Source organism: Oncorhynchus clarkii, chromosome 9 (genome assembly GCF_045791955.1).
Source record: "Oncorhynchus clarkii lewisi isolate Uvic-CL-2024 chromosome 9, UVic_Ocla_1.0, whole genome shotgun sequence".
NCBI classification, from domain to species: domain Eukaryota; kingdom Metazoa; phylum Chordata; class Actinopteri; order Salmoniformes; family Salmonidae; genus Oncorhynchus; species Oncorhynchus clarkii.
This window is the reverse complement of record NC_092155.1, coordinates 67,384,198-67,411,904: the sequence shown is the minus strand read 5'-3', so window position 1 is coordinate 67,411,904 and position 27,707 is coordinate 67,384,198. Positions and strand designations below refer to the sequence as shown.

General features: G+C 45.1%; 1 protein-coding gene across 1 annotated transcript in view; it reads right to left on the bottom strand.

Moving 5' to 3' along the window:
- LOC139416822 (low-density lipoprotein receptor-related protein 1-like) overlaps positions 1–27,707 on the bottom strand; it is a 217,526-nt gene that overhangs the window by 102,215 nt on the left and 87,604 nt on the right. Inside the window, exons 9-25 of the mRNA XM_071165909.1 lie at positions 27,219–27,441; positions 26,938–27,130; positions 26,483–26,632; positions 25,936–26,172; positions 25,494–25,674; positions 25,020–25,242; positions 24,544–24,733; positions 24,109–24,231; positions 23,695–23,835; positions 21,117–21,242; positions 20,252–20,368; positions 16,659–16,739; positions 15,933–16,100; positions 8,937–9,119; positions 6,838–7,035; positions 6,441–6,686; positions 5,632–5,829 (exon numbers count right to left, since the gene is read on the bottom strand). Coding sequence (XP_071022010.1) covers positions 5,632–5,829; positions 6,441–6,686; positions 6,838–7,035; positions 8,937–9,119; positions 15,933–16,100; positions 16,659–16,739; positions 20,252–20,368; positions 21,117–21,242; positions 23,695–23,835; positions 24,109–24,231; positions 24,544–24,733; positions 25,020–25,242; positions 25,494–25,674; positions 25,936–26,172; positions 26,483–26,632; positions 26,938–27,130; positions 27,219–27,441 — 2,978 coding nt within the window. The remainder of the gene's footprint in view (positions 1–5,631; positions 5,830–6,440; positions 6,687–6,837; positions 7,036–8,936; positions 9,120–15,932; positions 16,101–16,658; positions 16,740–20,251; positions 20,369–21,116; positions 21,243–23,694; positions 23,836–24,108; positions 24,232–24,543; positions 24,734–25,019; positions 25,243–25,493; positions 25,675–25,935; positions 26,173–26,482; positions 26,633–26,937; positions 27,131–27,218; positions 27,442–27,707) is intronic.

Genomic DNA, 27,707 nt, shown 5'->3' with positions numbered 1-27,707 from the left:
GTTGGGGACTTCTAGTGGGAGGTTGGCTGGGATGAGGGGCCACACTGCAGAGGTAACACACACAGAGATATGCATACATGCACAGGTGCACACACACACGTGGGCACACACACACAGTCTTGTACAACTAACCTTGTGGGGACACACAATTCAGTCCCATTCAAAATCCTATTATCCCTAACCTTAACCCTAAAACTAACCCTAACATTAATTCTAACCTTAACCTACTTCTGGTCCCATCAATAATAGTTAAACACAAACACAAACACACACACACACACACACACACACACACACACACACACACACACACACACACACACACACACACACACACACACACACACACACACACACACACACACACACACACACACACACACACACACACCTCCATCTCCCCATGTGCACTTGTGCAGCTATCCCTCTGTTCCCAGAAAAGCCTGGGACCTCAATGAAAGCTAAGCAGTAATGGTGTACAGCTGATGATACTGTGGAGTCCCTCACATGGCCTTCCAACAGTCATTAGAGCATTAGAGGGAGAGGGCCTCTCACAGCTTGGTTGTTGTTATACTGCGGGATCCACAGTTGGCTCTTTTGTTTGTTGTTGGCAGTACACAGTGACCATGTTTGCACCACAGTTTAGAAGCTGCTGAATTGCTGAATCGTCTTCAGTCAGAAGCAGCATGGACTGATGTATGGCTTGGACGCAATGTCTCGTAGGAGGGTTGTTTTTAGGAGGGGTGGGAACAGGGTGTGTAGTGTAGTGTCCCCTAGCTACCCCACAGTGTGTGTCTGTGTGCCTGTTTGTGGTGTGTGTGTGTGTGTGTGTGTGTGTGTGTGTGTGTGTGTGTGTGTGTGTGTGTGTGTGTGTGTGTGTGTGTGTGTGTGCGTGCACCTGTGTGTGTGCGTGCACCTGTGTGTGTGCGTGCACCTGTGTGTGTGTGGTGCGCGAGTGTAGCTCTGGCCAAGGCTGGCTGCAGTCACGCAACAGACGGTGAGACAAATGGGAAGAGACAAAGAGACAAAGTTCAGGAAAAGTACATTCACTCAGAAAAAGTACACATTTTGCATAACCTATTTTCTTGTCCTAAGAGAATAATTAAATTAAATTAAATAATAAAAACATTGTCCTTTCTACTCCAGATGTTTTCTAATTTTGAAGCCAGTTCAAATCAAATGAAATTTACAGACACATGGTTAGCAGATGTTACTGCGAGTGTAGTGAAATGCTTCTAGTTCCGACCGTGCAGTAATATCTAACAAGTTATCTAACAATTTCACAACAACTACCTTTTACACACAAGGAATATGTACACATAAATATATGGATGATCGATGGCCAAACGGCAGGGGCAAGATGCAGTAGATGGTATAGAGTACAGTATATACTGTACATATGAGATGAGTAATGTAGGGTATGTAAACATTATATAAAGTGGCATTGTTTAAAGTGACTAGTGATACATCTACTACATCCTAGAGATTTGAGTCTATGTAGGCAGCAGCCACTCAATGTTAGTGATGGCTGTTTAACAGTCTGATGGCCTTGAGATAGAAGCTGTTTTTCAGTCTCTCGGTCCCTGCTTTGACGCACCTGTACTGACCCCGCCTTCTGGATGATAGCGGGGTGAACAGGAAGTGGCTCGGGTGGTTGTTGTCCTTGATGATTTTTATGGCCTTCCTGTGACATTGGGTGGTGTAGGTGTCCTGGAGGGCAGGTAGTTTCCCCCGGTGATACGTTGTGCAGACCTCATTACCCTCTGGAGAGCCTTACGGTTGTGGGCGGAGCAATTGCCGTAACAGGTGGTGATACAGCCCGACAGGATGCTCTCGATTGTGCATCTGTAAAAGTTTGTGAGTGTTTTTGGTGACAAGCCAAATTTCTTCAGCCTCCTGAGGTTGAAGAAGCACTGTTGCGCCTTCTTCACCACGCTGTCTGTGTGGGTGGGTCAATTCAGTTTGTCCGTGATGTGTACATCGAGGAACTTACATCTTTCCACCTTCTCCACTATTGTCCTGTCGATGTGGATAGGGGGGCGCTACCTCTGCTGTTTCCTGAAGTCCACGATCATCTCCTTTGTTTGTTGACGTTGAGTGTGAGGTTATTTTCTTGACACCACACCCCGAGGGCCCTCACCTCCTCCTTGTAGGCCGTCTTGTTGTTGTTGGTAATCAAGCCTACCACTGTAGTGTCGTCTGCAAACTTAATGATTGAGTTGGAAGCGTGCACGGCCACGCAGTCATGGGTGAACAGGGAGCACAGGGCTGAGAACACACCCTTGTGGGGCCCCTGTGTTGAGGATCAGCGGGGTGGAGATGTTGTTTCCTACCCTCACCACCTGGGGGTGGCCCGTCAGGAAGTCCAGGACCCAGTTGCACAGGGCGGGGTCGAGACCCAGGGTCTCAAGCTTAATGACGAGTTTAGAGGGTACTATGGTGTTAAATGCTGAGGTGTAGTCGATGAACAGCATTCTTACATACTGTAGGTATTCCTCTTGTCCAGATGGGTTAGGGCAGTGTGCAGTGTGATTGCGATTGCGTCATCTGTGGACCTATTGGGGCGGTAAGCAAATTGGAGTGGGTCTAGGGTGTCAGGTAAGGTGGAGGTGATATGATCCTTGACTAGTCTCAAAGCACTTCATGATGACGGAAGTGAGTCGATAGTCGATTAGCTCAGTTAACTTAGCTTTCTTAGGAACAGGAACAATGGTGGCCCTCTTGAAGCATGTGGGAACATCAGACTGGGATAGGGATTGATTGAATATGTCTGTAAACACACCAGCCAGCTGGTCTGCGCATGCTCTGAGGACGTGGCTAGGGATGCTGTCTGGGCCGTCAGCCTTGCGAGGTTTAACACGTTTAAATGTTTTACTCACGTTGGCTGCGGTGAAGGAGAACCCGCAGGTTTTGGTAGCGGGCCGTGTCGGTGGCACTGTATTGTCCTCAAAGCGAGCAAAGAAGTTGTTTAGTTTCTCTGGGAGCAAGACATCGGGGTTCGTGACGGGGCTGTTTTTTTTGTAGTCCGTGATTAACTGTAGACCCTGCGTGTCTAAGCCGTTGAATTGCAACTCTACTTTGTCTCTATACTGAAGCTTAGCTTGTTTGATTGCCTTGCGGAGGGAATAGCTACACTGTTTGTATACGGTCATGTTTCAAGTCGCCTTGCCCTGATTAAAAGTAGTGGTTCACGCTTTCAGTTTTGCTCGAATGCTACCATCAATCCACGGTTGGGGAAGGTTTTAATAGTAGCCGTGGGTACAACGTCACCGATGCACTTGCTAATAAACTCGCTCATCGAATCAGCATATACATCAATGTTGTTGTTCTATGTTCTATGTTGGCTGATGCAAAACCAGGCAGACAAGTAGAGCTTTGGCCATGCTAGTGATGGGGTTTCCAGAATATCTTCTGCCACTACCCTTGTCTCTGTGATATGTCATAAAGTAGTCATAGAGTGTTATTGTCCCAGAAAGGGGAAATTGGCTGCAGCATAATAGAATAAAAAAACATACACTAGAAAAGACACAGAATCACCCAAAATATAAAGAGATGCTTAAACCATCACTTCCCTCCTAACCCTCAACTCCTCCTAACCTAAACCTCCCTCCTAACCCTCACCTCTCCTAACCCTCTCCTCCTTCCTAACCCTCACCTCACCTCTCCTAACCCAAACCTCCCTCCTAACCCTCACCTCTTCCTAACCCTCTCCTCCTTCCTAACCCTGACCTCTCCTATCCCAAACCTCCCTCCTAACCCTCACCTCTTCCTAACCCTCTCCTCCTTCCTAACCCTCACCTCTCCTAACCCTCACCTCTTCCTAACCCTCTCCTCCCTCCTAACCCTCACCTCGCTCCTAAACCTCACCTCACTCCTAAACCTTACCTCTTCCTAACCCTCACCTCCCTGCTAACCCTCAAATCTTCCTAACCCTCTCCTCCTTCCTAACCCTCACCTCTCCTAACCCTCACCTCTTCCTAACCCTCTCCTTCCCCCTAACCCTCACCTCCCTCTTAACCCTCACCTCTCATAACCCTCACCTCTTCCTAACCCTCACTTCTTCCTAACCCTCACCTCCCTTCTAACCCTCACCTCACCTCTCCTAACCCTCATCTTCCTAACACTCACCTCTTCCTAACCCTCAACTCCCTCCTAACCCTCACCTCGGCCTAACCCCCACCTCCCTCCTAACCCTCACTTCTTCCTAACCCTCACCTCCCTCCTAACATCACCTCCCTCCTAACCCTCATCTCTTTCCTAACCATCACCTCCCTCCCAACCCTCTCCTCCCTCACAACCCTCACCTCCCTCCTAACCCTCACCTCTTCCTAACCCTCTCCTCCCTCCTAACTCTCAAATCTTCCTAACCCTCTCCTCCCCCTAACCCTCACCTCCCTCCAAACCCTCACCTCCCTCTTAACCCTCACCTCTCCTAACCCTTACCTCTTCCTAACCCTCACCTCCCTGCTAACCCTCAAATCTTCCTAACCCTCTCCTCCTTCCTAACCCTCACCTCTCCTAACCCTCACCTCTTCCTAACCCTCTCCTTCCCCCTAACCCTCACCTCCCTCTTAACCCTCACCTCTCATAACCCTCACCTCTTCCTAACCCTCACTTCTTCCTAACCCTCACCTCCCTTCTAACCCTCACCTCACCTCTCCTAACCCTCATCTTCCTAACACTCACCTCTTCCTAACCCTCAACTCCCTCCTAACCCTCACCTCTGCCTAACCCCCACCTCCCTCCTAACCCTCACTTCTTCCTAACCCTCACCTCCCTCCTAACATCACCTCCCTCCTAACCCTCATCTCTTTCCTAACCATCACCTCCCTCCCAACCCTCTCCTCCCTCACAACCCTCACCTCCCTCCTAACCCTTACCTCTTCCTAACCCTTACATCCCTCCTAACTCTCAAATCTTCCTAACCCTCTCCTCCCCCTAACCCTCACCTCCCTCCAAACCCTCACCTCCCTCTTAACCCTCACCTCTCCTAACCCTTACCTCTTCCTAACCCTCACCTCTTCCTAACCCTAACCTCTTCCTAACCCTCACGTCCCTCCTAACCCTCACCTCACCTCTCCTCCCTAACACTCACCTCTTCTTAACCCTCAACTCCCTCCTAACCCTCACCTCTTCCTAACCCTCACCTCTTCCTAACCCTCACATCCCTCCTAACATCACCTCCCTCCTAACCCTCACCTCCCTCCTAACCATCACCTCCCTCCCTCCCAACCCTCACCCCCCTCCCAACCCTCACCTCCCTCCTAACCCTCACCTCTTCCTAACCCTCACCTCTTCCTAATCCTCACCTCCCTCCCAACCCTCACCTCCTCCCAACCCTCATCTCCACCTAAACCTCACCTCCTCCCAACCCTCACCTCCTCCCAACCCTCACCTCCCTCCTAAAACAGAAGATAGAGCTTTTGACACAGCCAGAACAATCTTCTACCATTATCCTTTTAATTTCTTTAATAATAAGTCACAGTAGTTATCTTCTTATTAGATCTTTAAGAACGCAGGACATTTCTTTATTTTTTCTCTCTCCATTAATGTGTTGTATTGACATGGATGTCAGTTTGTATTGACTGCTATGTGAGTGTTAAAAGCTGGATAAAATGGAGACTGCCTCACCTCCATTGTCGGACAGTTTCCCGCGATAGATCTTGTCCTCCACCACGTCAGTCCAGTAGAGGGTGTTCTGGCTGAGGTGGAAGTCCAGAGCGATGGTGTTCCTCAGGTTAGGCACCAACACGCTGAACTCTCCCTTGTGGAGGTCAATACGACGGATCTCATGGCGGTTGGAGAAGATGATGAACGGCTTGAAAGGATCTGAGGGGAGACGTTCTTCTAGGTCAGGATGTATAGTGAGACAGGAAACACTCAGGGCCCAATCATAATCACTGAGAGACCGGGTAGTACTACTGAGTAATACTGTAGTTTAGCCAAAGAGCAATATTTAGAAGAACTTCTCTACACCACACATTCAATCATTATTTTCTCCATCTGATTGTGTCCCAAACCATCTCTTTTCTATTTCTCCACTACCTGACCCTGTTTCCCTCTCTGTTTCCCTCCTCCCCTCTCCCCTTCTCTTCTCTCCTCTCCCCAAACCCCCATCACCTGATCCCTCCCCATCCGCTCTCCTCACCAGTACACTTGAAGCTCTCCATATCAGCCTCCAGTTCATTTCCATTTTAGCAGGACCACGCCTATTTTCTAGTTCTCTATTACCTTACCCCCCTCCCATTCTTCCTCCTCTCCTATTCTTCCTCCTCTCCCATTCTTCCTCTTCTACCATTCTACCTCCTCTCCCATTCTTCCTCTTCTACCATTCTTTCTCCTCTCCCATTCTTCCTCTTCTACCATTCTTCCTCCTCTCCCATTCTTCCTCCTCTCCCATTCTTCCTCTTCTACCATTCTTCCTCCTCTCCCCTTCTCACCAGTGCTCTTGCAGCTCTCCATATCTGTCTCCAGCTCCCAGCCCTCGTAGCAAGAACACTTGACACTGCTCTTCTCCTGCTCACACTTCTGGCTGCACTTGAGGTGCTTGGCACAGAGGTTCATGATGTTGCAGGTCTTGTTGTCGGCACCCAGCTCCATGCCCAGGGGGCAGGAACACATGAAGCCTTCCCCAGGGATGATGGAGCAGTTGTGGCTACAGCCGCCGTTGTCTATGGAGCACAGGTCTGTGAAGGGTAGAGAAATAGAGAGCGAGAGAGAGGGAGGGGGGGTAATCAATTAGATGTGACGTTAGATGCAATTCCTACCTTGACTGAGGTGGTAGGGTTATGGGTAGGGAGAGTGAGTAAGTGAAAGTGTGAGACAGTGTATTCTTACCACAGAGTTTCTCGTCGGAACCATCAGGGCAGTCGTCAGTGCCGTCACACAGCTTCTCAGCGGGCAGACAGACAGAGGCGTTGGTGGCACAGACGTGGTGGGACAGTTTACATACCAACGCCTCACAGTTGTCCTCATCAGAACTGTCCTCACAGTCACTGTCTCCATCACATACCCAGGCCTTACTGATACACCGAGCTGGGGACAGAAGTCACGTCTTACGAATACAACAGACTGAGTGGATACCCAGACAACACCACACCTAGGCCTTACATATACAACAGGCTGAGGAGATAACCAGACACCATCACACCTAGGCCTTACATATACAACAGGCTGAGGAGATAACCAGACAACATCACACCTAGGCCTTACAAATACTCACAGCTAGGCCTTATTGATACAACAGGCTGAGGAGATAACCAGGGCCTTACATATACATCAGAGGAGATAACCAGACAACATCACATCTAGGCCTTACAAATACTCCAGGCTGAGGAGATAACCAGACAACATCACATCTAGGCCTTATTGATACAACAGGCTGAGGAGATAACCAAACAACATCACACCCAGGCCTTATTGATACAACAGGCTGAGGAGATAACCAGACAACATCACATCTAGGCCTTACATATACAACAGGCTGAGGAGATAACCAGACAACATCACATCTAGGCCTTACAAATACTCCAGGCTGAGGAGAACCAGACAACATCACATCTAGGCCTTATTGATACAACAGGCTGAGGAGAACCAGACAACATCACATCTAGGCCTTACAAATACTCCAGGCTGAGGAGATAACCAGACAACATCACATCTAGGCCTTATTGATACAACAGGCTGAGGAGAACCAGACAACATCACAGCTAGGCCTTATTGATACAACAGGCTGAGGAGATAACCAGACAACATCACATCTAGGCCTTACATATACATCAGGCTGAGGAGATAACCAGACAACATCACATCTAGGCCTTACATATACATCAGGCTGAGGAGATAACCAGACAACATCACATCTAGGCCTTACAAATACAACAGGCTGAGGAGATAACCAGACAACATCACATCTAGGCCTTATTGATACAACAGGCTGAGGAGATAACCAGACAACATCACACCCAGGCCTTATTGATACAACAGGCTGAGGAGATAACCAAACAACATCACACCCAGGCCTTATTGATACAACAGGCTGAGGAGATAACCAGACAACATCACATCTAGGCCTTACATATACATCAGGCTGAGGAGATAACCAGACAACATCATATCTAGGCCTTATTGATACAACAGGCTGAGGAGAACCAGACAACATCACAGCTAGGCCTTATTGATACAACAGGCTGAGGAGATAACCAGACAACATCACACCCAGGCCTTATTGATACAACAGGCTGAGGAGATAACCAAACAACATCACACCCAGGCCTTATTGATACAACAGGCTGAGGGACAATGAAACATCATGACAACATGAAAAGAGACAACAATCTGGTAAGTTCAACTCTTAATAGAGAAACATAGATGTGCCCTTGAGATGGTTTGTGACGGCTGATATGGCATACTGTGACTGCTGCTATTAAATAAATCTAAATAACTACAGTGATTCAGTCTGTTTGTGAGTGCTGCTGGCCGTGTTAATCCCCTGTGTATCCAGGGGTCACGCATGAGTCAACCAAGGGATCCAAGGGTCAAACAAGGCCATCCTCGTTTTCAGAGAGCAGATGGTTGTCATATTCTTCACTGCAAGCCCCTTGAGATAACAAGCTCTCTTAAGTGTGTGTGTGTGTGTGTGTGTGTGTGTGTGTGTGTGTGTGTGTGTGTGTGTGTGTGTGTGTGTGTCCGCCCAGACAATACTTGCCCTAAGACATGGCTATTATTTACGGCATGTCACTGACTAATCTCATGAGGACAGAAAATACCATGGCACACACCAGAGCATGAACACACTTCCTGAATCCTAACTGACTGATCTGACTGGAACACTAAAGGCCAAACACTCAGTTAGCCAATAGCAAAGAGGAAGAGACAGGAAGATAGCGTGGTTAGCCAATTGCACTTGAGGGCTGAAAAGGCCACCACACACTCACCAGAGTTCCGGCAGCTGAACTTGACGGCTGGGTCACACATGTGTGTCACTCCCTCACAGTCGTTCTCATCACTCAGATCCATGCAGTCTGTGTCCCCGTCGCAGCGCCAGCGCATGGGGATGCACAGGCTGTCCATGCGACACTGGAACTCATCCACGTGGCAACCACCTGGAGGACGCGTTGCTAGGGAGATACAGGGAGAGAGATCCGAGTTCCATTCACATTTTTACATATGAGTCATTTAGCAGACGCTATTATCCGGGGTGACTTACAGTTAGTGCATTCATCTAAAGACAACCACATATCACAGTAGTAGCCAATAGCAGAGTTAGCCAATAGCAGAGTTAGCCAATAGCAGAGGGGAATAGAGCATGGTCAGCAACAACTTAAGAGATAATCGAGTGAGAGAGAGAGAGATGGTTGTGAGGTCTGGGGTCCGCTCACCAATCAATAATTCACAAATGGGACTAACACCAAATTGAGACTCTGCATGCAGAATTCTGCAAATATATCCTCTGTGTACAACGTAAAACACCAAATAACGCATGCAGAGCAGAATTAGGCCGATACCCGCTAATGATCAAAATCCAGAAAATACCTGTTAAATTCTACAACCACCTAAAAGGAAGCGATTCCCAAACCTTCCATAACAAAGCCATCACCTACAGAGAGATGAACCTGGAGAAGAGTCCCCTAAGCAAGCTGGTCCTGGACAGAAACACAATTTGACCCAACCAAATCATGATAAAACAAAAAGATAATTACTTGACACATTGGAAAGAATTAACAAAAAAACAGAGCAAACTGGAATGCTATTTGGCCCTAAACAGAGAGTACACAGTGGCAGAATACCTGACCACTGTGACTGACCCAAACTTAAGGAAAGCTTTGACTATGTACAGACTTAGTGAGCATAGCCTTGCTATTGAGAAAGGCTGCCGTAGACAGACCTGGCTCTCAAGAGAAGACAGGCTATGTGCACACTGCCCACAAAATGAGGTCCTAACCTCCAGTCCAACGTATGACCATATTAGAGATACATATTTCCCTCAGATTAAACAGATCCACAAAGAATTCGAAAACAAATCCAATTTTGATAAACTCCCATATCTACTGGGGGAAATTCCAGTGTGCCATCACAGCAGCAAGATTTGTGACCTGTTGCCACAAGAAAAGGGCAACCAGTGAAGAACAAACACCATTGTAAATATTATTATTTATTTTCCCTTGTGTTCTTTAACCATTTGTACATTGTTACAACACTGTATATATATATATATAATATGACATTTGTAATGTCTTTATTGTTTTGACATTTCTGTATGTGTAATGTTTACTGTTAATTTTTATTGTTTATTTCACTTTTGTATATTATCTACCTCACTTGCTTTGGCAATGTTAACACGTTTCCCATGCCAATAAAGCCCCTTGAATTGAATTGAATTGAGAGAGAGAGCGAGAGAGAGAGAGAGAGAGAGAGAGAGAGAGAGAGAGAAGAGAGACAGAGAGAGAGAGAGACAGAGAGAGAGCAAGAGAGACAGAGAGAGAGAGAGTGGGAGAGAGAGAGAGAGAGAGAGAGAGAGAGAGAGAGAGAGAGAGAGAGAGAGAGAGAGAGTGACAGAGCATTTATGAACAGCAGTGTCTACCCAGAGAGTGACCCCTTAACAAAACTGGCCCAAAAGCACAAGATTGAAGTGAACACAAGTGATCTGGCCCCAATGGCAAAATGTTGACAGCTGCAGGTGAATAATAAAAACGCATACTGTACATCAACTATTGGCGGATTGAGTTCAAAGGTCAGAGAAAGATGGAATGCTACCGAACATTGGAAAGAGACTTGAATTTAGCTGAATACTTAACCTTTGTAAATGACCTCAAACAAAGAAAAACCTTAACCAACTTTAATCATTCAATAATAGAGGCAAAAACTTTCATAACACACGACTCCATTAAATATGGCAACCTAAGCCAGTTAGTCATTGACATGTAGGTCTGCAGGGTTAGACTGGGTTAAAAGTCTCCAAATGGTTCTCTGTAAAAAACAAACAATGATGAACTGTTCTGTTCTGTTCTCACAGACATCAACGCCTGATGTTAGAGGAAGATTAAGGACATCATTAAGGAAGTGGAATAATGAAATCCCTTCATGGCAAGGGTCAGTAGTTGGCATAGAAGGGTCAGTAGTTGGCATAGATGGGTCAGTAGTTGGCATAGATGGGTCAGTAGTTGGCATAGAAGGGTCAGTAGTTGACATAGATGGGTCAGTAGTTGGCATAGAAGGGTCAGTAGTTGACATAGATGGGTCAGTAGTTGGCATAGATGGGTCAGTAGTTGGCATAGAAGGGTCAGTAGTTGACATAGATGGGTCAGTAGTTGGCATAGAAGGGTCAGTAGTTGGCATAGATGGGTCAGTAGTTGGCATAGAAGAGTCAGTAGTTGGCATAGAAGGGTCCGCAGTTGACATAGATGGGTCAGTAGTTGGCATAGAAGGGTCAGTAGTTGACATAGATGGGTCAGTAGTTGGCATAGAAGAGTCAGTAGTTGGCATAGAAGGGTACGCAGTTGACATAGATGGGTCAGTAGTTGGCATAGAAGGGTCAGTAGTTGACATAGATGGGTCAGTAGTTGGCATAGAAGGGTCAGTAGTTGGCATAGATGTGTCAGTATTTGACATAGATGTGTCAGTAGTTGGCATAGATAGGGGTCAGTAGTTGGCATAGAAGGGTCAGTAGTTGACATAGATGGGTCAGTAGTTGGCATAGAAGGGTCAGTAGTTGGCATAGATGTGTCAGTATTTGACATAGATGTGTCAGTAGTTGGCATAGATGGGTCAGTAGTTGGCATAGATGGGTCAGTAGTTGGCATAGATGGGTCAGTAGTTGGCATAAATGAGTCAGTAGTTGGCAGAGATGGGTCAGTAGTTGGCATAGATAGGTCAGTAGTTGGCATAGATGGGTCAGCAGTTGACATAGATGGGTCAGTAGTTGACATTGATGGGTCAGTAGATGACATAGATGGGTCAGTAGTTGAAATAGATGGGTCAGTAGTTGAAATAGATGGGTCAGTAGTTGACAAAGGACACAATATATGAGAGAAGGGAACTGGGGAAGGCAATAGTATTGCTTTTCTTCCCTTACTAATGACTTCCAGAGGGTTCGGTATGCATGCACACGCACACGCACGCACACACACACACACACAGACACAGACACACACACACAGACACACACACACAGACAGACACACACACACACACACACACTAAGCACACACTAAGCACAGATCTCTCAATTGGCCAGGAGTCCATGCTGGTCTCATTGCTTCGTGCTGGATTCATAGACAGACATATGCATGAGCACACACACGTGCACACAAACACACATACGGCCAACGTCTAAGCAATCAACTCCTATCTCAAATCCAAACTGTGCTGAAGAAAAAAAGAGAGAGAGTGTTAAAAAGAGTGCGAGCGAGAGAGAGAGAGAGAGAGACAGAGACAGAGAGAGAGAGACAGAGAGAGACAGAGAGAGAGACAGAGAGAGACAGAGAGAGACAGAGAGAGACAGAGAGTTAGAGAGAGACAGTTAGAGAGCGAGTGACATAGTTAAAGAGTGTGTGTGTGTGTGAGAGAGTTAGAGTCAGAGAGAGAGAGAGAGTGAGAAAGAGGGGGGGGGGCTTTGGAAGCTCTGCCTGGCCTCCTCTGAACTCCGCCACAGCCTCACAGCAGTCATTACCGGTTAGTGATTACCAGTTAGTCATTACCAGTTAGTCATTACCAGTTAGTCATTACCGGTTAGTCATTACCGGTTAGTCGTTACCAGTTAGTCATTACCGGTTAGTCATTACCAGTAAGTCATTACCAGTTAGTCATTACCGGTTGGTCATTACCGAGTCATTATCAGTTAGTCATTACCGGTTAGTCATGACTGGTTAGTCATCACCGGTTAGTCATTACCGGTTAGTCATTACTGGTATGTCATTACCGTTTGGTCATTACTGGTTGGTCATTACCGAGTCATTATCAGTTAGTCAGTTACCAGTTAGTCATTACCGGTTGGCCATTACCGAGTCATTGCCAGTCAGTCATTACCGGTTAGTCATTGCTGGTTGGCCATTATTGAGGCATTGCCAGTTAGTCATTACCGGTAGTCATTACCGGTTAGTCATTATCTGGTCATTACCAAGCCATTATCCATTATTCATTAACCATTATTCGTTAACCGTTAGTCATTACCTAGTCATTACCAGTTGGTCATTATATAGTCATTACCGGTTAGTCATTGCCAAGCCATTACCCATTAGTCATTATAGAGCCATTACCGGTTAATCATTACAGAGTCATTACCAGTTAGTCATTACATAATCAATACCGGTTAGTCATTAGAGTCATTACCCATTAGTCATCACAGTCATTACCAGTTAGACATGAACAGTTAGTCATTACCCTAGTCATTACCTGTTAGTCATTACAGACTCCTTTACGGTTAGTCATTACCAAGCCCCTCACCGCCTAACCGAAGACACTGCTTACCTCCCAACACCTCTGGCTGAAATGTCAAACAAGTGAAATATCCCTCTAACCTTTAACACCCCTGGCCAGCTCTTTCAACGCCAGCCTTTACCACCCCTGGCCAGCTCTTTCAACTCCATCCTTTACCACCCCTGGCCAGCTCTTTCAACTCCAGCCTTTACCACCCCTGGCCAGCTCTTTCAACTCCAGCCTTTACCACCCCTGGCCAGCTCTTTCAACGCCAGCCTTTAACACCGCTGGTCAGCTCTTTCAACTCCATCCTTTACCACCCCTGGCCAGCTCTTTCAACTCCAGCCTTTACCACCCCTGGCCAGCTCTTTCAACTCCAGCCTTTACCACCCCTGGCCAGCTCTTTCAACTCCAGCCTTTACCACCCCTGGCCAGCTCTTTCAACTCCAGCCTTTACCACCCCTGGCCAGCTCTTTCAACTCCAGCCTTTACCACACCTGGCCAGCTCTTTCAACTCCAGCCTTTACCACCCCTGGCCAGCTCTTTCAACTCCAGCCTTTACCACCCCTGGCCAGCTCTTTCAACTCCAGCCTTTACCACCCCTGGCCAGCTCTTTCAACTCCAGCCTTTACCACCCCTGGCCAGCTCTTTCAACTCCAGCCTTTACCACCCCTGGCCAGCTCTTTCAACTCCAGCCTTTACCACCCCTGGTCAGCTCTTTCAACTCCAGCCTTTACCACCCCTGGCCAGCTCTTTCAACTCCAGCCTTTACAACCCCTGGCCAGCTCTTTCAACTCCAACCTTTACCACCCCTGGTCAGCTCTTTCAACTCCAGCCTTTACCACCGCTGGTCAGCTCTTTCAACTCCAGCCTTTACCACCCCTGGCCAGCTCTTTCAACGCCAGCCTTTAACACCGCTGGTCAGCTCTTTCAACTCCAGCCTTTACCACCCCTGGCCAGCTCTTTCAACTCCAGCCTTTACCACCCCTGGCCAGCTCTTTCAACTCCAGCCTTTACCACCCCTGGCCAGCTCTTTCAACTCCAGCCTTTACCACCCCTGGTCAGCTCTTTCAACTCCAGCCTTTACCACCCCTGGCCAGCTCTTTCAACTCCAGCCTTTACCACCCATGGCCAGCTCTTTCAACTCCAGCCTTTACCACCCCTGGCCAGCTCTTTCAACTCCAGCCTTTACCACCCCTGGCCAGCTCTTTCAACTCCAGCCTTTACCACCCCTGGCCAGCTCTTTCAACTCCAGCCTTTACCACCCCTGGCCAGCTCTTTCAACTCCAGCCTTTACCACCCCTGGTCAGCTCTTTCAACTCCAGCCTTTACCACCCCTGGCCAGCTCTTTCAACTCCAGCCTTTACAACCCCTGGCCAGCTCTTTCAACTCCAGACTTTACCACCCCTGGCCAGCTCTTTCAACTCCAGCCTTTACCACCCCTGGTCAGCTCTTTCAACTCCAGCCTTTACCACCCCTGGCCAGCTCTTTCAACTCCAGCCTTTACCACCCCTGGTCAGCTCTTTCAACTCCAGCCTTTACCACCCCTGGTCAGCTCTTTCAACTCCAGCCTTTACCACCCCTGGCCAGCTCTTTCAACTCCAGCCTTTACCACCCCTGGCCAGCTCTTTCAACTCCAGCCTTTACCACCCCTGGCCAGCTCTTTCAACTCCAGCCTTTACCACCCCTGGTCAGCTCGTTCAACTCCATCCTTTACCACCCCTGGCCAGCTCTTTCAACTCCAGCCTTTACCACCCCTGGCCAGCTCTTTCAACTCCAGCCTTTACCACCCCTGGCCAGCTCTTTCAACTCCAGCCTTTACCACCCCTGGCCAGCTCTTTCAACTCCAGCCTTTACCACACCTGGCCAGCTCTTTCAACTCCAGCCATTGTTTAGACTTCAGCTGACTTCACTTTCTTTTCACTTTCTTTTCGGTATCTAAAATGAAGGGAAGTTGGATGTGACCAGCTATCATATTAAACAATGCAACTGCATGATTTCAGCAAGCCATACTGAAGAGTTTTGTTTGAGATCTGTCTGAAAGCTCAGCTAACATATCCCTGAGAGCAGCAACATTAAGGATTAGTTTAAAGTGATGTCCTGGGGCGATGGGGCAGGCTGAGACATGCAGACATTACAGAAAGCATAGCCAGCAGAACACTCAGCCTTTCAAAATTCTAACAAACATTCATTCTACAAACTCCAGCAGTTTGTGGAATGACATATACACAACCTGACATATGTTACAGGCATTTAATGTGGTGATAGTATACTAGTATACTAAAAAAGGACAAATATACTGTATACCCTCCTTCATATGAAGAGCAATACCATCTGCAACGCAGACTGGGAGAATCATGAATGAGCTCAACGTCCTGCCGTGTGTACTATAAAGGAGAGTACGGTGCTCTCCATCAGCGCCATATGGGTGGCACAGTAAAGAACAATACTAGTCCATATTCTTTTTAGATCACAAACATCCGCTCTGAGGTGGCAGTACCAGTATCAGCGCTCACCCTGGTTGGTACAGTTGGCGTGGGTCTCGTCGCTGTAGTCTCCACAGTCATTGTCCCCGTCACAGGTCCAGTACTCAGGGATGCAGCGGCCGCTGTTACACTTAAACTGAACACTGGAGCAGGAGTGGCTGCAGCCAGCCTCATCACTGTTGTCACCACAGTCGTTGTCTGAACACACACACGAGAGAGAGAGAGAGAGAGAGAGAGAGAGAGAGAGAGAGAGAGAGAGAGAGAGAGACAGAGAGACAGAGAGAGAGAGAGAGAAAGACAGAGAGAGAGACAGGCAGAGAGAGAGAGAGCGAGAGAGAGAGACAGAGAGAGAGACAGGCAGAGAGAGAGAGAGCGAGAGAGAGAGAGAGAGCGAGAGAGAGAGAGAGAGAGAGAGAGAGAGAGAAAGACGCAGAGAGAGAGCGAGAGGGAGACAGAAAGAGAGAGAGAGACATAATGAGAAAGAGAGAGAGAGAAAGACAGAGAGAGAGAGAGAGAGAGAGAGAGAGAGAGAGAAAGACAGAGAAAGACAGAGAGAGACAGACAAGGCAGGCGCACACATACACACACAGGTAACATTTATTAAGAACTTTCATGAATAATCCATTATAAACGCTTATAAATGCTTAATACATTTATAGGTTACAGGTTATAAATGCTTAGGAATGGTAATACTTACAATACTTGAAGGAGACATAATGCCTAGTTAAATAAAAAATATAAATAAATAATGCTCACCGTTATCACAGCGCCAGTTGACGTTGATGCAACGTCCGTTGGCACAGGTGAACTGGGTGAGGGGGAAGCAGGTGGGGTAGGCTGGGGGAGGAGAGAGGGAACCTTTCAAAATGGCGTCCTAGAAACACCATCATGAGCAACAAACAGACCTCTCTTGGCCCACTTGAAACTAAGTAGTGGAAGTGTCTAAAACCCCAAATGGGGTTTTCCAACACACGCACAAATGCATCATAGCTAAAATGTTGCAGTATGTCTGGGTTGGATGTGGTGACTGCTCTGAGTTTTAGGAAATTAACAAACTGTCTGTCAGGTATGAACAGTGCAGTGATTTTATTTTGAAATGCTGTGACCACACGCAGCATTTTCCCGGAGTTTTAACTTTCCCTTGGAGCTGGAGATTCACCGGGTTCAGGTGGCAGGTGATGTCTGTTAAAACAGCCTTAATATCCACTGTGGATCATCCAGCTCTGGCTCCTCTCTCCCCTTGCTTGCGGATTTGATGGAGGAGAGAGAGAAATCTTTCCAAAACTCTGCCACGAGACAGCCATCTCACCTCCTTGTGAAATATCAAGTCGTCATATTCTGTTTGGTATTCCTCCAATAACTCGCAGAATTGCCGTGATTCAGTTCACTCCCAATTATAATGTTCACCACTCGCACGACTTGCTGCATCACATTCTGTAAGTCACAGTCTGAGTTTAGCCACAAGTGCTTCCCGAATGATACAATAAAGCGTAAGAAAGGGAATAACCTCTCTTTCTCATCAGGCCTTTGAGTCCCTTCTCCTTCACTCGCATGTTTGGGGCGCCGTCAGTGCACACGAATGCCAGATTTGCCCAGTCAATATTATTATCAGCAAAAAATGTAACAAGGGCTTTCAGAATATCCTCTCATGTTTGTCCCTGAAGGGTCGGTAAACATAAACGTTCCTCTATGAATGTCTCGTTTTGAGGGTAGCAGACCAAAACACATAATTGGGAAATGTCACTTATCATTGAGTTCATCAAGCGGAATACTAAAACACGGATATGACAGTAATCAGTTGCTTACCGATGTCCTCGTCAATGTCTTCTATGAGTCTTGTTATGGTCGAGTCTGAGAGTTGCAGTCCCTTAATTTGCTTTAGGATCGGACCCTTTTTTTCTCCATTTTGGCCTTAAATGACATACCCAAATCTAACTGCCTGAAGCTCAGGCCCTGAAGCAAGGATATGCATATTCTTGATACTATTTGAAAGGAAACATTTTTTAAGTTTGTGTAAATGTGAAATTAATGTAGGAGAATATCACATTAGATCTGGTAAAGTTGTATTTTTTAAATCATCTTTCAATTGCTAGAGAAAGGCCACAATGTATTATTCCAGTTTAGGCACAATTTAGATGTTGGCCACTAGATGTCAGCAGTGTATGTGCAACGTTTTAGACTGATCCAATGAACTATTGCATTTCTGTTCAAAATGTTGTATCAAGTCTTCCCAAATGTGCCTAATTGGTTTATTGACACATTTTCAAGTTCATAATTGTGCACTCTCCTCAAACAATAGCATGGTATTGTTTCACTGTAATAGCTACTGTAAATTGGATAGTGCAGTTAGATTAACAAGAATCTAAGCATTCTGCCCATATCAAATATGTCTATGTCCTGGGAAATGTTCTTGTTGCTTATAACCTCATGCTAATCACATTAGTGCACGTTAGCTCAACTGTCCCATAGGGGGGGGGGGGGGGGGGGGGGTGATTAGAGGTTTTAAAATAGCATACAATATTTCGGCTGAGGCCAAAAAACATTATTTGACAATCTTCGCGTCTGTGAAGGCCTTGTTTCTCGCAAGTATCCATGCAATCTCATATGTTGCCTCTGTCGTCTTCTCTTCTCTGCAATCTGTCCACCATTTGTTGTTGTCCTTTGAGCTGTCCTTTGAGTTGCTCTATTTGGTTGTTTCTGATTTTGCTTTGTGACGGATATGTTTTGTCAAAGTGGACATGGTGTGACTGGAAATGTCGCTCTAAATTTGCTCGTTGAAAACAATTGACTGCCTTCTGGCAAATAAAACAAAATGAGCTTGTCCCATCACGCAGTACCAAAAAAAGACTTGTCTGTCCAATTCTCTTGGAACTTTCTGTGTTCTTGAATTGACCGTATCCTTCTCTAGCCACCAGAACCATGTTTGCTACGTTATCTAGCTGCATTTCCCTGCCGCCATCTTCCTGGTTTTCTTGGTTCTCCAGTGGTTGTTTGTTCATAGCTGTCACGTTGTCCAGTGGTTGTTTGTTCATAGCTGTCACGTTGTCCAGTGGTTGTTTGTTCATAGCTGTCACGTTGTCCAGTGGTTGTTTGTTCATAGCTGTCACGTTGTCCAGTGGTAGTTTGTTCATAGCTGTCACGTTGTCCAGTGGTTGTTTGTTCATAGCTGTCACGTTGTCCAGTGGTTGTTTGTTCATAGCTGTCACGTTGTCCAGTGGTTGTTTGTTCATAGCTGTCACGTTGTCCAGTGGTAGTTTGTTCATAGCTGTCACGTTGTCCAGTGGTTGTTTGTTCATAGCTGTCACGTTGTCCAGTGGTAGTTTGTTCATAGCTGTCACGTTGTCCAGTGGTTGTTTGTTCATAGCTGTCACGTTGTCCAGTGGTTGTTTGTTCATAGCTGTCACGTTGTCCAGTGGTAGTTTGTTCATAGCTGTCACGTTGTCCAGTGGTTGTTTGCTCATAGCTGTCACGTTGTCCAGTGGTAGTTTGTTCATAGCTGTCATGTTGTCCAGTGGTTGTTTGTTCATAGCTGTCACGTTGTCCAGTGGTAGTTTGTTCATAGCTGTCACGTTGTCCAGTGGTTGTTTGTTCATAGCTGTCACGTTGTCCAGTGGTTGTTTGTTCATAGCTGTCACGTTGTCCAGTGGTTGTTTGTTCATAGCTGTCACGTTGTCCAGTGGTAGTTTGTTCATAGCTGTCACGTTGTCCAGTGGTTGTTTGCTCATAGCTGTCACGTTGTCCAGTGGTTGTTTGTTCATAGCTGTCACGTTGTCCAGTGGTAGTTTGTTCATAGCTGTCACGTTGTCCAGTGGTTGTTTGTTCATAGCTGTCACGTTGTCCAGTGGTTGTTTGCTCATAGCTGTCACGTTGTCCAGTGGTTGTTTGTTCATAGCTTCATTGTCAATAGATTAATTTTTATTTTTTACAATAAATCGTCCCATGTCGACCAGACTGTAAAATTGCTAGTAGCAAACTGATATGTATACGTCGCTGTAGCTGAACAGTTGCATTCTATTTCGGCAAACGTTTTATTTTGGCTTTTCTGTTTAACAGCTGCGCTATACTGCTATCTATCTGCCGCCCAGGGAACAATTGACAAATTCAATGAAATGATTCAGGCCAGCATTAAACACATTGAATTGAAATTGTATCATTGCTATGTATTGTGAATGGAAAATCACAGCGAGCCGCAAGAGTTCCTGCGGTCGCGCAATGAGTACCACTGGGCTAAAGCATAAATACATCTGGTGATCAGGCTTCAGGTATAGTGAGAAGAATTTCCAACAAAACACCAAACGAGCAAAATATAGAATGCTACAGAGGTGATGTGTGATGAGATAAGGACCCACCACAGGAGTCCGGCTCGTCAGAACGGTCCCCACAGTCATCATCCAGGTCACATGTCCAGGAAGTGGGGATGCAGCGCCCACTGGCACACGCATACTGGTTGGGTGGGCACGTACGAGCTTGAAAGGGGTGGAAGATAATAGCATTATAGAGAGATGGGAAAGGTGTGTGTGTGTGTGTGTGTGTGTGTGTGTGTGTGTGTGTGTGTGTGTGTGTGTGTGTGTGTGTGTGTGTGTGTGTGTGTGTGTGTGTGTGTGTGTGTGTGTGTGTGTGTGCAGTGTTGAGGAGTAGTTAACTACATGCAGTTCAACTAATAATGTAACTACAATTTGCAGTAGCTTGGTGGTAGTTAAAATTTCAATATTGGTAGTGTTTCCAGTAGTTAATGACTTTTTTGCCATGTAGCGGTGTAGCTAACTACAGGAACTACACACTACTGTTTTACCATGTAGCGGTGTAGCTAACTACTGGAACTACACACTACTGTTTTACCATGTAGCGGTGTAGCTAACTACTGGAACGACACACTACTGTTTTACCATGTAGCGGTGTAGCTAACTACTGGAACTACACACTACTGTTTTACCATGTAGCGGTGTAGCTAACTACTGGAACTACACACTACTGTTTTACCATGTAGCGGTGTAGCTAACTACAGGAACTACACACTACTGTTTTACCATGTAGCGGTGTAGCTAACTACTGGAACTACACACTACTGTTTTACCATGTAGCGGTGTAGCTAACTACTGGAACTACACACTACTGTTTTGTGCAAAAATAATAGAAAATATGGGTGAAGTAGGCATCCGACCATAGTTTTTGTGTTCAATGGGCTAAATTACACATTATGTTAATTTTGTGTACCTGAGCAGGTAGTATTGGACTCATCCTCATCGTTTCCACAGTCATTGTCCCCGTCACAGAGCCAGCGCAGGGGGATACAACGGTTATTCTGGCACTTGAACCGGTCCGATGGACACGTGTGCAGGTCTGGAGGAGAGAAAAGAAAGACAGTAGGATTAGAATGTTAGAATTAGAATGTAAGATCAATAGAATTAAAACATTAGAATAAGAATGTAAGATCAATAGAAATAGAATGTTAGAATTAGAATGTAAGATCAACAGAATTAGAATGTAAGATCAATAGAATTAGAATGTAAGATCAATCGAATAAGAATGTAAGATCAACAGAATTAAAATGTAAGATCAATCGAATAAGAATGTAAGATCAACAGAATTAAAATGTAAGATCAATAGAATTAGAACATTAGAATTAGAATGTAAGATCAATAGAATTAGAATGTAAGATCAATAGAATTAAAATGTTGGAATTAGAATGTATGATCAATATAATTAGAATGTTAGAATTAGAATGTAAGATCAATAGAATTAGAACGTTAGAATTAGAATGTAAGATCAATAGAATTAGAACGTTAGAATTAGAATGTAAGATGAATAGAATTAGAATGTAAGATCAATAGAATTAGAACATTAGAATTAGAATATTAGATCAATAGAATTAGAACATTAGAATTAGAATGTAAGATCAATAGAATTACAACATTAGAATTAGAAGGTAAGCTCAATAAAATTAGAACATTAGAATTGGAGTTAAAGTTCAATTTAATTAAAACATTAGAATTAGAATGTTAGATCAATAGAATTAGAACATTAGAAATAGAATGTAAGATCAATAGAGTTAGAACATTAGAATGAGAATGTTAGATCAATACAATTAGAACAATAGAATCAGAACATTAGAATTAGAATGTAAGATCAATAGAATTAGAATGTAAGAATTAGAATGTAAAAACAACAGAATTAGAATGTAAGATCAATAGAATAAGAATGTAAGATCAACTGAATTAAAATGTAAGATCAATAGAATTAGAACATTAGAATTAGAATGTTAGATCAATACAATTAGAATGTAAGATCAATAGAATTAGAACATTAGAATTAGAATGTAAGATCAATAGAATTAGAATGTAAGATCAATAGAATTAGAACATTAGAATTAGAATGTTAGATCAATAGAATTAGAACATTAGAATTTGAATGTTAGATCATTAGAATTTGAACATTAGAATTAGAATGTTAGATCAATAGAATTAGAACATTAGAATTAGAATGTAAGATGTTTAGAATTAGAACATTAGAATTAGAATGTTAGATCAATTGAATTAGAACATTACAATTAGAATGTTAGATCAATAGAATTAGAACCTTAGTATAAGAGTTAAAGTTCAATTGAATTAAAACATTATAATTAGAATGTTAAATCAATAGAATTAGAACATTATAATTAGAATGTTAGATCAATAGAATTAGAACATTAGAATTAGAATGTTAGATCAATACAATTAAAACATTAGAATTAGAATGTTAGATCAATAGAATTAGAACATTATAATTAGAATGTTAGATCAATAGAATTAGAACATTAGAATTTGAATGTAAGATCAATAGAATTAGAACATTAGAATTAGAACGTAAGATCTTTAGAATTAGAACATTATAATTAGAAGGTAAGATCAATATAGAACATTAGAATTACAATGTAAGATCTTTAGAATTAGAATGTTAGATCAATAGAATTAGAACATTAAAAATAGAATGTAAGATCAATAGAATTAGAACATTAGAATTAGAATGATAGATCAATACAATTAGAATGTAAGATAAATAGAATTAGAACATTAGAATTAGAACATAAGATCTTTAGAATTAGAACATTATAATTAGAATGTAAGATCAATAGAATTAGAACATTAAAAATAGAATGTAAGATCAATAGAATTAGAACATTAGAATTAGAATGATAGATCAATACAATTAGAATGTAAGATAAATAGAATTAGAACATTAGAATTAGAAGATAAGATCTTTAGAATTAGAACCTTATAATTAGAATGTAAGATCAATAGAATTAGAACATGTTTTTACAGTATCTCTACAAGAGGGACTGTGTCACAAAGGAGTCTCCTATAACTGGCCTAATATAAGGGGATTTTCAATAACTGTAAGTTCATAAAGCTGACATTACACATCTATAAGCACATTATGTTTTAGGATGATGGAGGTTCTGCTGCTCCGACTGCTCTGTCATGCACTGGAAGTGGAACTTTCATGTATACACAGAGAAATCCTAGTTTTACTAATTGTCGAATGAAGAGAGAGTTAGATGGAGAAACTATGGGCCTATTTAACAGTCAATAGATATTTAATATTCAATTGATGCATGTTTCAAAGAAGAGGTAGTATTAGTGCTGGATCAGCTTTAAACAAAGCTTATGCTCTGCTGCTGCTCCTACTCAGCTCATGATTCTTAACTGTGCATGTCATGCATTGTTGTTATTGTTGTTGCTGTTGTTGTTGTGTGTGTGTGTGTGTGTGTTGCTCAGTAACCACGGCGAAGGAGTGGCGGCGTGACACTACTCACGGCAGAGCTCAGGCGCCTCGTCGCTGTTGTCCAAACAGTCGTTGTCACCGTCACACTTCCATCGCTCCTGGATACAGCGGTTGTTCTTACAGGCAAACTCTCCGGGCTGACACTGAGGAGGAGGGATGTAGGTGGGGTTGGCTAGGGAGAGAGAGAGAGAGTGAGGAAAGGAGAAGACTGTTACGGACACTCTAGTAGAGCAATGTCTCTTAATGTCAGCTGTTCATATTTGGGAAATATGGGATGCATTTATCTACTTATGAGGGCTATTAGAACCAATTCAGCTGAAGAAAGCAGGTCTGAGACATTCGTTTCTCCACTCACCAGCTTAAACATGGACATTCCATACAGCATCCCAGATCAACTTAAAATAATATTTTAACATATTCTAATTGAGACCATCCCAATGCATACCTTTACAGGTGACATTGTCGTCATCCAGTATCTGGTCGTCAGCACAGCCACAGGACCTGCCATCAGGGATAGCCAGACACAGACTGCTGCAGCCACCGTTTTTCACACGACACAGGTTGGTGCCTATTGAAACACCAACAGAAGACAGGCAGACAGGGCCGTTAGCATTGTTACCAAGCTCATTTCCTATTTAGGCCATTAAAGTGTTCATTTATTCATGCATTCATTAATTCACATCTATGCTAGCTAAATCACTGACACATTATAACCTTTTACGAAATTTGACAAGAAGTTTTGGCATGTGTTATGATGACACTATGACTTGCTTGTTCACTGTCTTGTATAGTGTTACCTAGTGTTACCCATATAGTGTTACCTAGTGTTACCTATAGAGTTACCTAGCATTATCCATATAGTACTTTCCATTAAAGTTACCTTGCTGCTGGTGAGCGTCATACACGCGGATCTCGAAGAGGGGTGGTCGTTCATTTCGGAGCAGCGTGACAGTGCTGGTGGTGGTATCCAGTTTGAAGATGCTGCCGCCGCGGTACTCGTTCCAAAACAGGAAGTGCTTGTAGTGACACAGGCCGAAGGCGTGGTTCAGCTCATTTCCCTCATACACCATCTGACCAATGAGAGAGAGAAAATGATCATACAACACAGATCATGACCCCTGGTCATGGTGAAGGTCAAAACCATAGAAGCCTCTTTTTATATATACATTTTGGGAGTATTTTGGGAGTATTTGCTGACACTTGATTTAGACAGTTTGGCAATCAGATGGGATATAGGCAGGTGGGAGAAACAGTAGGAGTGTGGATGTGGGGATTGAACCTCGGTCTCTGGTGGGGAGATTTGTACATGTGTGATCATTAGGGTTAGGTCTAGGCTTAGTAAGCAGTCTAACTGACCTTGCGCTCTGTGGTGTTGAGGTAAACCATCTCGATGCGGTCGTAGTATGCATCCACCCAGTATAGGATGCCCTGCGGGATGTCCAGACTCAGGCCGTTGGGCCACAGCACTGTCTTACTGGTCAGCAGAACCTGGTCATGCGAACCGTCCATCCACGCCTTCTTGATCTTCCCTCGGTTAGTCTTCTTGGGGTCCTCCTCCCAGTCTGTCCAGTACATCCACCTGGAACACAATCACACGTTCTGTTAGAGCATTACTACGTTTGCAAACTTCAAGTAACTTTCCTGAAATTCACAGGTTTTCCAGAAATCACCCAAAAAGTGTTCCCCCAGGAATCCTCCAACAAGCATTTCTGAAAAACCTAGGAATTTTGGGAAATGTACAGAAATATTACAATACATTCTCATAGGGTGATGTCTCTGTGTGAGATGGATACTAAAGCAATAGAACATAAGGAGGGCATAATGTCTGACCCGTGCTGGGGGTCCACGACGATGGCGCGAGGGTGGGTCATCTTGCCCTCAATGAGGGTCTTGCGTGTCTGAGAGGCCTTCTCCAACCTGGCCACACTGATGGTCTTCATGGGCCCGTCGTCTGTCCAGTATAGGTTACCTGCCATCCAGTCTACCGCTATCCCCTCCACGGTGTGGATGCCTGAGGGAAGGAAAGAAGGGAGGAAGGGACAGAAGGATAGAGGGATAGAGAGAGGGAGAGAGCGAGAGTGACTTTCTACTAGGGCTTGGTATTGGCAGGGACCTTTGTATCACAATTCCTAGGTAGCTATCTGATACATCTCGTGATTCTATACGCATCACAGTTCTATATGAATTGCGATTTGATTTTGTAATAGGGTGGAACAGAGGGTTGTTGTAATGCATTTCATGTGAAACACTATGGTACCAGATCAGTCCTCACCATCCTTCAGGATGGTGTCTCTCTCGGTGCCGTCGATCTTCTGCCGTCCAATTATATAACTCACGGCGTCAGCGAAGTAGACGAATTCGCTCTCGGCGTGGAAGTCCAGCGCCCTCGGGTTCATCAGGTTCTCAATGGGGATCATGTACTCGTCTGGGACCTTGGCATTCATGTCCATGCCACGGATGATGCCAGGGCGGCCCTTACCGTACACCAGGAACAACTCGTGTTCAGGTTCTGCAGAGGGAACATCAGAAAACATTCCATCATTGTCATGGGAACATCGCTGAACGGTTAGTTACAAGATTGGAGAAACACAACAACGAGACCTTTTCTGTCCAAAGAGTATGTCGTGGTTATGTAAATGGTATTTTTTTTGCTTCGAGAAATTATATTCAACTCATATTGCTACTACATGAATTGCAGGTCTGTTCTGTATGGAGTTCAATGCTGAGCTGAGATGTGCTGTTGTGTGTGATTTCCATGCTATGCTCAGTGTATGGCATTCAATTCAATTCAATTCAATTAAAACTTAGAAAGTACTCACTCTTGCAGGACTTCCCATCGCTACCCAGGCTGAATCCAGAGCGACAGCGGCAGGTCCAGGTCTTGTGGCTGTTCCCCAGCAGACAGAGGTCTGAGCAGCCTCCTGGCTTCTTAAACTGGTCCGGGGCACACGCATGACTCTTCTCTCTCACTGGGCACCAGCGGACAAGAGAGGGGTCAGGGGTCAGTGGTCAGAAGCGAATGATCAGCACTAGGCACCAACATGGCTACAACTAGATACAGACAGATAGATACTCTTCTGGACTCCTCCAACCAGGATTTCAGGAAAACGGTACCATCATTTTGCTGCCCTAGGCCTGTACCTACATGGAGGTTGGTGTGTCTGGTGGTACACGTGCAGGGCTGGTGCACAACCTGTGCACACTACGTTCCAAACTCCATTCCTACAGTGGCTGTTCTGGATACATGCATGGGGGTTTGTGGGTGTGAACCTACCTGGGGGTTGGCGTCTCTGATGGTACACGTGCAGGGCGGCTCCGCGGTCCACCCTGGTAACCACTGTGTAGTCAGAGGAGTTGAAACGGTTGATCCGGATCACACTGGTCTTAGCGGGGTTTAGGTTGCCTTCGTCTGAGTTGGTGGCATACAGGTAGTTCTCAAACACCGTCAGCCCATAAAGGTGTTCAATCTAACAGATTAACAACAGAAACACAGTCCGAGTTGGTGTCTGTATGTGTATTGTGTACGTGTGTATGTGCGTGTGTGTGTGTCCTCACCAGCAGGCCCTGTATGATGGTGTGTCTGTTCTTGCCTTCGTAGTCCACCACCTCTACGTAGTCCAGGTAGGCATCAGCCCAGTAGACCAGTCTGTTGACCAGGTCCAGGGTGATACCGTGGGGGAACACGATCTTACTATCCACCAGCTTGGTCCGGTTCTGACCGTCCATGTCACAACGCTCCACCTTGGGAGTTTGACCATAGTCCGTGAAGAATACCTTCCTGTAGGGAGCGAGGGGAGGTAGAGGAGCGAGGCGAGGTAGAGGAGCAAGGGGAGGTAGAGGAGCGAGGGGAGGTAGAGGAGCGAGGGGAGGTAGAGGAGCGATGGGAGGTAGAGGAGCGGTGGGAGGTAGAGGAGCAAGGGGAGGTAGAGGAGCGGTGGGAGGTAGAGGAGCAAGGGGAGGTAGAGGAGCGATGGGAGGTAGAGGAGCGAGGGGAGGTAGAGGAGCAAGGGGAGGTAGAGGAGCAAGGGGAGGTAGAGGAGCGAG